At 43.8% G+C, this 14220-nt stretch overlaps 1 protein-coding gene across 1 annotated transcript in view; it reads left to right on the top strand.

Moving 5' to 3' along the window:
• ZMYND12 (zinc finger MYND-type containing 12) overlaps window positions 1–14220 on the top strand; it is a 25460-nt gene extending 11240 nt beyond the window's left edge. The window contains exons 4-8 of the mRNA XM_068240546.1: window positions 40–209; window positions 4520–4642; window positions 5212–5320; window positions 8616–8761; window positions 12292–14220. Of these exons, the coding sequence (XP_068096647.1) occupies window positions 40–209; window positions 4520–4642; window positions 5212–5320; window positions 8616–8761; window positions 12292–12423 (680 nt within the window). The 3' untranslated portion in view covers window positions 12424–14220. The remainder of the gene's footprint in view (window positions 1–39; window positions 210–4519; window positions 4643–5211; window positions 5321–8615; window positions 8762–12291) is intronic.

Here is a 14220-nt window from a genome sequence, read left to right as displayed (position 1 = left end):
CTCCAATTATCTTCCTTACTGCCTTATCCTGTATTATAGGTCTGGGGAATCTGACACAAGCTGAAGAGTACCTGTCACATGCATACTGGACTGTACTAAAAACATTAGACTGCAGCAACCTCATCCGTTCGAAACTGCACCGAAACCTGGGCCTCCTGTACTCTACCAAGGGGGAGTTTGAGGAATCACTCCGCCACCTATCTAATGATGTAAGTCAGACTGATGCCTTATCTTCAGTAAAGCCTACCAGAAAAGTTATGATGGTGCTTGTATTTATTTAAATCCATCTAATAGCTCAGTAATCGGCATGCTCAAATGTTACCTTTTTATAGGAAATGAGGCTTCAATACTGAAGCAGCTGAGTTGAGGAAGTTAGTAGCAGACTATGTAGGGGGAGGATGTTGCTGCTTTTTACATTGCAATTCAGACTGCAAGTTTCAAGGGACACAAGTAGATCAGTATGCAGAAAAGGCAGGCAGAATGTGAAAGACTGCAAGGATCATGGGGCTATTCCAGTTCAGGGAAGAGTGCATATCTGAAAAGAGTTGGGACAGGTAAGTCCTGGGTCAGGGTAGGATTGACAAAGAACTCATTCAACTCTTTCCCAAATACATACTGCATTTTATGCAGATGCAAACACATATACTCATGGCACACTATAATGTACAACTCTTAGCTAGAGTAATAGTGATTCATCTAAACACTCAAAATTGGGCTGATACCCTCACCTCACAAAACAGGTTACAAAACCCCCAGAATCTGAGCCGTCTGGCCTGAAGCCATCTAGGGATGGTGCCCGAACCAGTGTTCTCCCCTTTGGAAGCACCCGGCTAATTTTGGGTAGCACCCGGCTGTCATGGGCTTGCCTCCTTATCCTTCCCCTATGCTGTAAGCAGCACTGCCTTCCCCCATCGTGTCCCACCTGGCTATTTTTACATGCCACCCAGCTAGAAAAAAATTCTGGGGAAAACACCGCCTGAAGGAAAAAAATTCAAATGCTAGTGCACATTCTATAATGCCTGATGTGGTCTCCATAAAGATCAGTCTTACATCGAAGTATGCTAAGAGGATGACACAAGTTCACTGTGGCCACATATCCTGTAGTGGCATGTCAAGGTATGGACCAAGGCAAGAGTAACAGATCTGCCTCCACATGATATTTGTGAAATAAATCAACCCAAATCTGAGGAAAGAGTGTGCAGTCTCACTGCCAAAACATATACTGTAAGGCAAACAGCCTGAAATGTTGGTTCAGTAGATACACAATCATATAACTAAATTCTCCATCACACATATTAACTTGTCTGAGTAACCGCGTCATGTCAGCCAGGAAGAGAGATCGCTGGGAAAGTCACACCAGCACGTCAAGGTTTATAGAAGTCATTTAAGGTAAATTATTAAAATGTGGCAGAGGTCAAAACAGTCATTTAAGTAAGGTCAGTGGCTGATTTCAGCCATGTGTTCATGCTTCAGTAGGCATGGCATTTAACACCTCACAGTGATCTTTCCTCATTATCCTACAGCCTTGTACACATGCTAGATGATTCTTGGCCAAGATAGCCAGTTGGGGCCACCTCTGCCATCAACCTAGGATGCATACAGCAGACTCACATCCCCTTCAATGTGCTGGGAAGCTAGGCTTGGCAAAATGTCTCGGCCTGAGATCAGGGCCAAGGCCATTGTTATGTTACTTTCTTCACCCACTCTGTACTGCTCCATGGTGCACTGTGCAGTAGGCCCTCCTCCATAGCAACAGAACATGTTCTTAGTCTGCAGGCTAGCAATACACCTGCACAGCCTCAGCCCCAAATCGTCGCCTGAAGGACCCTGTGTGTATGAGTCTATAGATCAGAACATTACGGGGCTGAGCCCACATGCATGTTTCTATGCAATTCCAGCAACACTTCAATGTCATATACTGATACACGTTGCTGAAATCATCACAAAAACTCACAAGTGTGCTCAGGCCCTACAGGTTTTCTTCCATATTACATATTTTCCTTTAGTGATATCATAAGTATGATATGTATATAGCTGAATCATGCTGAACTATTTTAGATAGAGACAATAATGGCCTGAATTCAATAAGCTTTATCAAACACTTTATCGATTTGATAATTTACCTCATGAGTAAAATTTTATTTTGAATTCACTAAGGTGTTATAGATTTATCGAATGTTTTATTGATATAAAGTTCAATAAATCTATAACAACTTAGTGAATTCAAAATTAGATTTTACTCATGAGGTAAATTATCAAGCGTTTGATAAAGTGTTTGATAAAGCTTAGTGAATTGAGGCCTATACAGTGCTGAACATGATCTGTAATGCTTCACCAAGGTGATGATACTGTCACAGAGCAGCACATTGTGGTATCTATAAATACCTCCAACAATCCTCCAATCAATGTGTGTACATCTTCAGAGGCGAGTGCACGCTAATCAAGCCATGAATTTCCAACATTGAGATAAAGCTGTGTACAGATATATTTCTCACACAAGCTGACAGCTTTATATCAGACTGGGTGAAAATGTTATGTCTGTAGAAGCAGCTACTCTTCTCTGTGACCGACAACACTTAGGTGACTGGCAATCCAACACAGTATAGAATAGATAATTTCCGACAGGTCCGATCTGATTTCTGATCGTTTTTCTGATCTATTTGCATAGAAGTGATCAGAAAATCAATCAGAAAAATGTATGGAAATCCGATCGGATCTGTTGGAAATTATCTATTGACCCATCTATCTGATAGGAAATTGCATGGTGTGTACCAGGCTTAAAGTGACCCTTCAGTTGAGACAAAGTTAATAAATTAAGCACAGCCCCATAAAGCACTAGACTGTATTTACAGCGTCATCCATGTTCTGATCCTCACTAGCATAATCCTCACTAGAACAATTCCTCCAGTGTCAAGCTACACACAACCCTGTCAGCACAGGTGTCAGTGCTTGACCTCTTTGTAGTGGCCAGCTCTGTCTCTTTTCCCTCATTTTTAGCCTACACACTTTCCCACTTGCCAGTCTGCATGGAATAGAAGAAGAAAACCGAGAGCCCAATATAGTGTAGTATGTAATGGATTATACGGGGGAAGAAAGTGGTAGGTAAGTATTATACTCACAAACAAGGGTTACCGCTCAGGCAACCACTGTATAGGCAGGTGGGGAGATTAGACCTGTCCCCACTCAGGATTAAGATGTCGCTCTCTGAAGAAGAAAAGGGTTTGGTCACCCTTCCACCAAGGGTGGAGAATCTTGACACAATCGATATACAGAGGCGCCAAAAGAGTAAAAATTCATAAAATGGTTAAAATATTTTGGTGGCGGTGGTGGACCATCCACTCAAAAAAGGACTTGAAACTGTCGCTTGAAGTACAAACAGTTTATTCATATACTCCACGAGTATATGAATAAACCGTGGAGTATATGAATAAACTGTTTGTACTTCAAGCGACAGTTTCAAGTCCTTTTTTGAGTGGATGGTCCACCACCGCCACCAAAATATTTTAACCATTTTATGAATTTTTACTCTTTTGGCGCCTCTGTATATCGATTGTGCCAGTCTGCATGTTCGCACAGCGGAGGGAAGGTGGGTGTGGAGAGATGTGGATAGAGTGGAGCAGAGGCGACCACTACAACAAAGTCAAGCTTCAGTGACTGTGCTGAAAGATGGCTTTGTATGGAAATTGCCATTGGATAATACTTGACTATGCTGACAGTGTTCAGAACCTGCATAACACTGAATCTAAATGCAGGCATAGAATTACTGCATGGGGCTTGTGCTTACATTAGTAATTTTGCTCTAGCTACAGTGAAACCTTAAAACTAGCCACAGATAAGATGCTTTATTGTATGGTATGCCAGCAGACACTTATGGCCAGCCTGCTATCTGTAGAATAGCACATAGACATTGCAAAGAAAAGCCTGCAGGGACAATACTGTGAAAGCTACTGGCCTGTTCAGAGGCATAACTACAAAACTCTGGGATGAAGACACGAGGAAACTGCACCAGCCTGCTGAGGCAGTGCTTTTATTCCATCATAAAACAGTTCACAAGGATAACAGGTGCAAATCCAAGAGGCCCAGGCAAGTGGGTGACTGAAGGTCCTGAACAGCTGTATGCTTGTGAACCGTATTTATGATGGAATAAAAGCACCATTTCAGCAAGCTGGTGCAGCTTTCTCGTCTCTTCATCCCAGGTCTATGCACGCTTTCTTCTTATGAAGGTGCTCAGTCAGCTACTGCCCATCGCTGGGATTCAGACAGTGTTCCAAGTTGGCCTCTCCATAGCTCCCTGTGTCTCCATCTCCCAGCATAGTGTGTTCTGTCCTGAGTTGCAGATCCTTTTCTTTTACTTTATTACATAACTACAAAACTACTGGGTTATGTTCAATGTATCAATCCATGCTGTACTTGCATATAGGAGCTGTCATTTGCTATACATTTTTCACTTTGCACACTACTTTGCCTTGCTTACCATTGCATCACCATGAATATATGTACCGTATTTCCACCATGTCAGATTTACTATGCAAGCACAGTCTCTGGACCCAGCGATATCAGCACGTCAGGGGGATACTTCCATATGGCCAATGTCTTTTTTCGGCAGAATAAGATGGACATTGCTGATTCTCTGTACTCCGAGGTATGTCAGCTTTGTGTAGACCCAGAAGAATGTGTCCCCTATTGTCTTCCAGCTCTCCACTGGCTTTCATATGTGTAGTATTATAACTTACCCCTAAAATCTGTCTGTATTCATGTATGTGGGTGTTTGTTGGTGATGAAGGGGAGTGAGGACAAGGTCAGATCTTTTCACAAGCAGATTATGTACCGTAAATGCAGTCAGAGATAAAGCTAAAGGGCATTCCATTAACACTCTTATTTAACAGCTATGGATGAAGGAGTTGGGGTAAAACAGCAGAATGCTGAGAGTGTATAGAGTAGTGTGTGTACAACATTTCCAGCCTCTAAAGAAAATAATTATCATGTATACTGGAATATAAACCAAAACTCTGGGAGGAGGGGTCAAATTTTGGCACCATGATGATGTATGGGCGGGGGGGGGGGGGGGGGGGCATGTTGAACACACCATGTGTTTGCCAGGAAATGTCTGCCGGCGAACAGTTCGGGCCATTCCTAGTGGTAAGATTGTACAATCACGATTGTATCATTAGTGGGCACCTTTAGGCTCATTCTGGATTGTTTATGTTTCAGGTTGCAGACATATGGCATAGTCACCTGAGCTCGCTGGTTGATGTTCAGATAAAATCCTCACTGAGAAGTGGCCCAGTATGGTTTGATGACACCAATCAAGAAGGCTTAGGTAATAAGGCTTGCTGGGTGCTGAAAATACATTATGTGGATGAGTAGCAGAAAAGATAAGGTGAAAATGTGTCAGTAAAGTTCCATGCATCAGAGCCTGTACAGCAGGTGGCAATACACTGTTAGTTAAAGCGGATCCAAGATGAAAAACTAACTATAACAAGTACAAAAAACTTTAGGATAGGAAATGAGGGAAATTGAGACAGACGACCACACTGGTTTTTGTTATAAAATTATCAAAACGAATTTTTTATTTTAAAAAATGATATACCTATACATATTACAAACACATATATCAAAAAATACATACAAAAGAAGTTACCTGGATGCGCCCTCTAACCTATACCCCCCAAAAACCCGCCTGCCTGAGATACTCGCCTACAGCATACCTAGCTACCGCGTCTTGGTAGGATCTATCAGCTCTAAAATTAAGAATTCCATATACGATATATTGGCTGGGTAATGTCACCTTGCTATAGATCTATGCACAAATACATGTCAGGTGTAACCAACAGATATAACAAAATGAGCCATGCAAAAAATGGAGACCTAAGTGAGCATGCAAAGCATATCCAGCCGCTGTAAATAGAAAAACATAGAGACCAAAACGCCTTCAAAATGCCAGACAGTCCCATACAGGAGCACTCAAAGATAATGCAGCTGACATGTGCACATGTGTGAACTTTCTTAGTTCAAGTTGTTAGTCAAGCAGAGGCACATGCATAAGCAGACAATGGGGATTATCGTTGCAACTGACTGAGACGCTTGCCAGAGACTCATATGCCAAGCCTGGTTTCAAAAGCATGCATGGCATCAAACATTCACAAAGGATGCATCCATAGTTTACCCAGCCAGAGTGGTGATGTGGCCTGATGTCCAGCCAAACGTGGCTACCGTCCAGTTGAGGGGGCTATCCAGTTACCCCACAGATGTAATAGTCCATGGATCGGTGGATCATACAGGATCATGCAAGATCGTTTGTTGTATCAAATATGGAAGGCAAGGCTCTGCTGCTCTGTTGGTAGGAAGCGGCTCGGCAGTGGGAAGAGGGAGAGGAAGAATGGCAGCTCTCAAAAACGCCACGCCGGGAGACCCGACATGTTTCGCTGGCAAGCGGCCAGCTTTCTCAAGGGAGGAGTGGTTTAGCTATAACAAGTAACTTGTCTATATATCTTATCTAAAGTTTAGATAGTTTACACAGCAAATCTAGCTGCAAAAGTTTAAAAAGTGTATGATTATTTATCCCTGTGATACAATGAGGGCAGCCATGTTCTTTTTGTCATATTGTCACAGGCTAATGGCTGGAGATGCTATCAGCTTTCTTGTGTGTAAATTCAGTCCCCTCTCCTTCTCCCTCCTCCCCTCTGCCTTTGAAATCAATGTCTAGTAACACCTCCCCCTCCTCCTGCCCATACTGAGCTCCTGTAAGCCCTTGCTATTGTCTGAAAATGCCTTGGCACTTTGAAAAGCTGTGGGCGAGGCTTGTTTAGTTTATAGGGAATTAAAGTATTTTAAAAAAGTATTTGGCTTGAGGAATGCCCTATAAACTATAGGAAAGGGACACAATTATCCAATGAGTAAAAGTTTATCGCAGAACCACTTTAACATGGTATTAAACTCAGCATTTGCTCTTTGTTCTAAAAGATTATTTACAACATACAATCTACATACAACATACAATCTACTACCACAAAAGAAAATGTAGCAGAACAGCATTCAAACAGTTAAACAGAGCACTTTGTTCTTCAGTTAAAACCTCCTTGAGCTTCTGGACACATCCGAACAGGTGATAACATTATCTTTTGTTTACATTCCTCTGTTGCTACAATTAGTATACAGCTAGCAGCATGTGCTAAAACGGAACTGTACTGAGCTGAGAAGCAGAGAGAGCAGAGAAATGATCACTAGATAGATTTTAATATATAAATACAGCAGCTATGAATAAAATCCAATGGCAGCTTTCAGAGCAGAAAAACTGTACTTTGGGAACTTGTAATTTGTAAACGGCAATATCACTAGCGCACAGACGCAAATAAGGTAACTGAATGGGTAATGACATGTAGGAAAACACATTTTTTTTATTGAATGTTATGTCAGAGTTTTATCCCACTTTAACATAAATGATTGATAGATCCTTGAAATTGACTGGGTGCTAAACCATCCTGGAACTCAATATTAAATCAGATTCCAGCAGCTGGAGCAGAACAAGAAGTATAAATGGTTAGCAGAGATTATTTTGGGGGGTTGTATTGTGCTTTGTGTGTACTTTACCCTCTGGTCATTGTGAATTGATCATTTCTTCCAGAACTTACTGACCACTTGTGACTGACTGTACATAGTAAATGCCCCTGGGTGGTTAGCTCCCTATGGCTCCCCACTATTTCAAGAATATATTTCTTACTGGTTTAGCATATCTAATGTGTTGCTTCATTATTTTTATTATATGGATGTATAAATGAGATTGTATTTATATTTAAATCTATCTGAGACAATTATAGCTTCATGTCTGTGTGTTGAGCTGAGCTGCTGAATTAGCAATCATTTACAGTCCCTTTAGGTGACTATACACTTTTCTCCTTGTTTGAGTATTTGGGTTCAGATGCAACACACTAGTAATTACCTTTAGATGGCTTATGTGGTGTGTACAACTGTACAAAGGAGAGAATAGAGAGGCGTCTGGCACTGTAGCTTTAATTTCAACACAGCAAGTGTACAGTGATGTGGCAGTGAACAATGCAGAGTGTAAAGTTCAAATGATGCCAAAACTGGTACTTATCGTGCTTCTGCTGGAGGTGGGGAGGCAACTGTGGGCGCCAGAGGGTGCACGGCCTTACAGCCGTTTCACATTGGGGTGAGCCTTGCTTCTTCGGAGGCTATTCGTGCACGAATAGCCTCCGAAGAAGCAAGGCTCACCCCAATGTGAAACGGCTGTAAGGCCGTGCACCCTCTGGCGCCCACAGTTGCCTCCCCACCTCCAGCAGAAGCACGATAAGTACCAGTTTTGGCATCATTTGAACTTTACACTCTGCATTGTTCACTGCCACATCACTGTACACTTGCTGTGTTGAAATTAAAGCTACAGTGCCAGACGCCTCTCTATTCTCTCCTTTGTACAAATGGTTATCATGTTTCAACTATCCGCATCTTGAGCACGTAGCTGCTGCTGAGGTCTCCTGCACTATATTCAGCGTAATAATTTTCATCTGCATTGTACTGAGTGCCTACCTACCCCTCTTGAGTTTGCGTGGTGTGTACAACCTAGGCCTTCAGCAAATTTGTCATCTTCTGTGCTGCAGATGAAAACCAGGAGGCAGAAGCTCTGCAGATCCTCAGCGCTATCTGTGATATCAGAGAACAAGCACCAAAGAAAGAGCCAGCCAAGATGAGCAAGGTGCTGCATGCGCTGACTATGCTGCACTACCTCAGCATGGATTATAAGGCGGTATGTACTCCCCTTTCCAGTGGCTGTCATTTACTTGTCTACAGATTACCTTCTACCCATAAATCTGTGTATAAGCCTTTTGTTTGATAAATCTCTCCTGAAGCAGCCCGTTTTATAAAGGTAATGGAAGTCTCTGTGGGAGAAGTCGGTGTTTTGCCCAGTATACTCACATTGTTCCCAGGGAGAGAAGACAGAGCCATGTGAGGAGAACATAGCCTGAATCTCTATGCTACACAATGGTGTAGATTCAAACCTCCTCTTATCCAATCAGGAATAGAAACAATGGTTGTGCCCCAGGAAAAGGAAACACATGTTACTCCACTGAACACTGCAAACTACCCGTATATACTCGCGAGCAAGCCGACTCGCATATAAGCCGACCCCCCAACTTTTACCTAAAAAACAGGAAAAAATGATTGACCCTCATATAAGCCGGGGGTAGGAAATGCTGGCCGCATGATCCCCCCAGTGTGTCCCAGTATAGCTAGTATAGTGCCCAGTATGGGTAGGTAGTGCCCTAGTATAGCTAGTAAAGTATCCAGTATAGCTAGTATAGTGCTCAGTATAGCTAGTATAGTGCCCAGTATACAATACAATACAATAACATTTGTAAAGCGCTTTTCTCCCATAGGACTCAAAGCGCATAGCTGTGTCTCAGATTAATACAGGGTTGCAGGCTGGGTTGTGTTACAGAGGAGATAGTCAGATGTTCATGAATGCCAAACTGAAGAGGTAGGTTTTCAGTTTAGACTTAAATGCTTCCAGGGATGGAGCTGTCCTGATTGGGTGTGTCAGGGAGTTCCAAAGTGTAGGGGCAGCATGACAAAAGGCTCTGTCTCCAAAGGTTTTGAGGTGGACTCTGGGGGTGACCAAGGTGTTACGTCTTTTTGATCTAAGATTGTGGGGGGTGTAGTTGCAACAAGTCCTTCAGGTATCCAGGGCCCAGATTGTGCAAGGATTTGAATGTCAGTAAGCCAATCTTAAACAGAATTCTCCATTTTATCGATAGCCAGTGGAGTGAGCTCAGGGTTGGTGTTATGTGGCAATGGCGGGGTTGGCTCGTTAACAGCCTTGCGGCGGCATTCTGTACTAATTGCAGGCGGCGTAAGTCTTTCTTATGCAGGCCTGTGTAGAGGACGTTGCAGTAGTCTAACCTTGATGTGACGAAGGCATGAACTAGGGTTGGAAGATCCTCTGAAGGAATTAGGTGTTTATTCCTTAGGTGAAAGAAGGAATGTTTCACAACAGCTGAGATTTGATTCCTGAAGCTTAATTTCCCATCACTCAGTACTCCCAGGCTGCGCACACAGTCTGAGTTGTTCAGGTCTGAGCTCCCTATCCTTAGCGGTGTTGGTTGAGACTTGGGCTGCTTTGCTGTTGAGCCCTGGCCCTCGATAACAAGAACCTCAGTTTTGTCAGCATTAAGTTTTAGCCAATTATTATTCATCCACTCCTGAAGCTTAGCTAAGCATAGGTAGGTATAGGTAGGTAGTGCCCAGTATAGCTAGTATAGTGTCCAGTATAGGTAGGTAGTGCCCAGTATAGCTAGTATAGTGTCCAGTATAGGTAGGTAGTGCCCAGTATAGCTAGTATAGTGCCCAGTATAGGTAGGTAGTGCCCAGTATAGCACCCAGTATAGCTAGTATAGTGCCCAGTATAGGTAAGTAGTGCCCAGTATAGTGCCCCAGTATAGCTAGTATAGTGTCCAGTATAGGTAGGTAGTGCCCAGTATAGCGCCCAGTATAGCTAGTAAAGTGCCCAGTATAGCTAGAATAGTGCCCAGTATAGCTAGAATAGTGCCCAGTATAGCTAGTAAAGTGCCCAGTATAGCTAGTATAGTGCCCCAGTATAGCTAGTATAGTGCCCCAGTATAGCTAGTATAGTGCCCCAGTATAGCTAGTATAGTGCCCCAGTATAGCTAGTATAGTGCCCCAGTATAGCTAGTATAGTTCCCCAGTATAGCTAGTATAGTGCCCCAGTATAGCTAGTAAAGTGCCCCAGTATAGCTAGTATAGTGCCCCAGTATAGCTAGTATAGTGCCCAGTATAGCTAGTATAGTGCCCCAGTATAGCTAGTATAGTGCCTAGTATAGGTAGTGCCCAGTATAGCGCCCAGTATAGTGCCCCAGTATAGCTAGTACAGTGCCCAGTAGTGCCCCCTCCTCCCCCCCCCCCCCCCCCCCTGCGGCCGCCGCTATTACCTGAGCCACCGGCGCCGCATCTTCTATTATTCCCCTCTCCGCTCGTAGTCGTAAAAGTAATTCACAGCAGCGCGCCCGTGCTGTGATGACGAGGCAGGAAACCATAGAGAGAGAGAGCGGTTCCCATAGCTACAGGAAGCCGCTCTCTCTCCATAGCTTCCTGCTTCATCATCACAGCAGCCGCCGTGGGGCGCGCTGCTGTGAATTACTTTTACGAGCGGAGAGGGGATTAATAGAAGATGCGGCGCCGGTTCAGGTAATAGCGGCGGCCGCAGGGGGGTGGAGCGGGGGGCGCGGACCACAGGTGACTCGCAAGCAAGCCGACCCCCCAACTTTTGACCCCCTTTTTGGGGGTCAAAAATTCGGCTTGCTTGCGAGTATATACGGTAACTCCTTTACAAGCCTTATTGCCAGGGCTGGATTAACTATAAGGCACTGTAGGCACGTGCCTATAGGTGCCTGATGAGAGAAAGCAAGCTTCCTCTGCTCCTCAAGTGCCTTATTTCCCTTCTTCCCTATGCAACTTAATACTGAGGGTTCCTCTAGCTACCTAATAATAAGGGGCACCTGTAGCTACCCATGACGGGCAAGGGAAGTGAGGGAGAAGTAACAGCTGGGCCAATCAGCACACTTGCGTGTGCGTTTCAGTGGAGGTTTGTAAGCTCATGGGAAGTCTAGGGTGCCAGGAGATCTGTGCCTATAGGCTCCTGTGAGGTAAATCCGGGCCTGCTTATTGCACTTCAATTTTCACTTATAAACAAGGTCAAAACCACTCAAAACTATGTTTTTAAAATAGGCAGCAAAAAATGAATGACCACATTTGGTGGACCATGTTTTGAAGCAATATGAGCAGGATACATAACTACTGGGGTAGCAGCTCCTGCAGTCGCTGGGGGCCCTGAGGTGTGAGGATCCCCAGATTCTTACCTTCCCTCTGCCCCTTCCCCCAATACAAGAGCTGCCCTCCATAGCGGGAGATGTTGTGGGCACACTAGTTATGCATGGAGGAAAATACGCTGACTGCACTTCTATAAAGGGTGGCCATGTTTTGTCGTATAACCCCAGGCAAATATACCACTAGTTCTTGATCACCAAAACAGATAGATGGAGAAGGGGGCCCAGTTATCAAAGTTTTGCTGGGGATGCCCATGATTTGTAGTTTCAGCCCTGGAAAGATGATCATTTATTTTTTGGTTACAAATGAGACATCATGAAATACTCAGCCCATAGCCTAGTACAACAATAGTTACAGTAGTGAAATCCCATTATCACATAGGGGCTTCTAATTAGTTATGTCTTGTGATGTAAGTGTTTCCCTTTCTTCTTACAGGCACATGAATGTGGAAGGAAACTCCTTCAACTTACTCAGCAGCTGCCTAGGGACGATACGTCAGATAGCATTGCTCTACTAATAGACAACATTGAGCGGAAAATCTCTACCAAACAGGATTCTTTCCCCTGAGACCTATAAAGACGGAGTCACTAACAATTTCCAAATAGTGGACCTCCTATTAAACCTCTAGGAAATGAGAACCTATTTCCCACAGACATCCAAAGCTTTCAATTGCTGCAGTGACAAAATAGCAGCTGGTATCTGGAGGATTGCTCTTACGTTACATTTATGAAAGGATGACTTTAGGCTGTCCAGGCACAGATGCAGCATGTCCCTGTAGAGTAGTTACTGGCTATCTAGAAGGCAGGAGGAAGCTGGTTGCACACTATTAAATAGATACATGTGCATATGCTTGCAGACGAATATGCCAGATCAGCCACAAAATTTCCTGTTCATTAATGCAGTTATGACCTTTTATTGATTTGTCCTATAGGAGAGAACTCCCTAGATGTCTATGAACAGCTTTCCATTAACAGCAGGTTTTAAATGTAGACCACCATGCATCAGCTTTGCTGTGGGCCTGCCTACTACTCTTCACAACTTCCCCTGGCCTTTCCCTCATCCTCTGCAAACCCCCAACTGCTGTACTTGGCTATGTATGGCAGGATTACTCACATATCTGTGATGCAAAGCAGGAAAAAAGGGCCCAGGAGCCCTTTTGGAAAAAACAATGCCGCCGTATGTGCCTAATATAAAAGCAGCAATTAGCTGCAAAGGAAATTTGGGGCACAATGGCGGCCACTATCGTGTGCCTCCGGATGCTGAAATGTACCATCTTTGCCGCGAATCGTGGCTTTTATAATGGTCACAAAATACGGCAAGCAAGGTAAATTCCTCCACCTGCAGGCGCCGATTAGCAGCAATTATTGCAAATATTGGCACTCAATAGAGTCTCGGGCACCTGCTCTAGCGGACATTCAAATAGCGGCATTGCATCGCGGCTTTCTGGCAGAGGGGGGAGGAAAGGTTTATGGTTATGTACCACCTGGGGGGTATTAAGGTTGGGCACCACTGGGTGCATCTTAGAGTTAGGTACCACTGGGGGGTTTAGGAACCAGCAGCGGGGGTCTTAGGGTTAGGTATTGGTAGAGGGAGGGTTCTGTGTGCGAGTAGGGTCAGGTTTAGCCATAGTAAAATATCAGAATTCTGTAATAGATTACTAATCTTAGCAATATTCTGCTAGCGGCAAACCCCTGCACCCTTTTTTCCAGGTGCCTTTTTTCTGGTGTGCCTGTGATGTTATCTGCATGCTAGGTCTGGTGTTTAGTGATCTCAGCACATATAGGAGAGAATCATATTGCAGGTAGCACTGATCAGGCTTGTTGAGTACATAATAGTGACAGATAAGGAATGATCCTGCCATGCTCATCCATGGTATGTTCAAAGAGCAGGGACAGGCCAGGGAAGGTGTTAGACAAGCAGGTGTTAACGTAGCAATGCTGGTGTAGAGGTGTATGTGTACAGACCGCTGTCTCATGTTGGAGAATTGGCCCCACTACATATCCTGGCCAAAATCTGTTATGTTTCTACAACATGGAACAAAGACAGCAGCTAATGTAACCTTTTTTTCTATAGTGATAAGGAGCTAGAAATTCTGTCAATTTGTTATTGTTTTCCATCACTTCCTGTCCCCAGGACCACCAGGTTCACATTTTAGACATTAAGTTCTCGGAGAGGAAGTGAGGAAACATTTTCCTTGGTGCAGAAATCTGCTTGCGGTTTCAGGCAGTTCGTTCAGATGCTGGTTATTGAGGTCTGCTGGATGGAAGTCCCACGATTACCAACAGCGTTAAAATTAATGGCTAATCCATACATTTCTACATAACTATAATAACAAGAAATAATAAAAAAAAAACAACAACATTG

The sequence above is a fragment of the Hyperolius riggenbachi genome, chromosome 6 (genome assembly GCF_040937935.1).
Source record: "Hyperolius riggenbachi isolate aHypRig1 chromosome 6, aHypRig1.pri, whole genome shotgun sequence".
Classification (NCBI taxonomy): domain Eukaryota; kingdom Metazoa; phylum Chordata; class Amphibia; order Anura; family Hyperoliidae; genus Hyperolius; species Hyperolius riggenbachi.
This window is presented reverse-complemented; position numbering and strand designations above follow the sequence as displayed.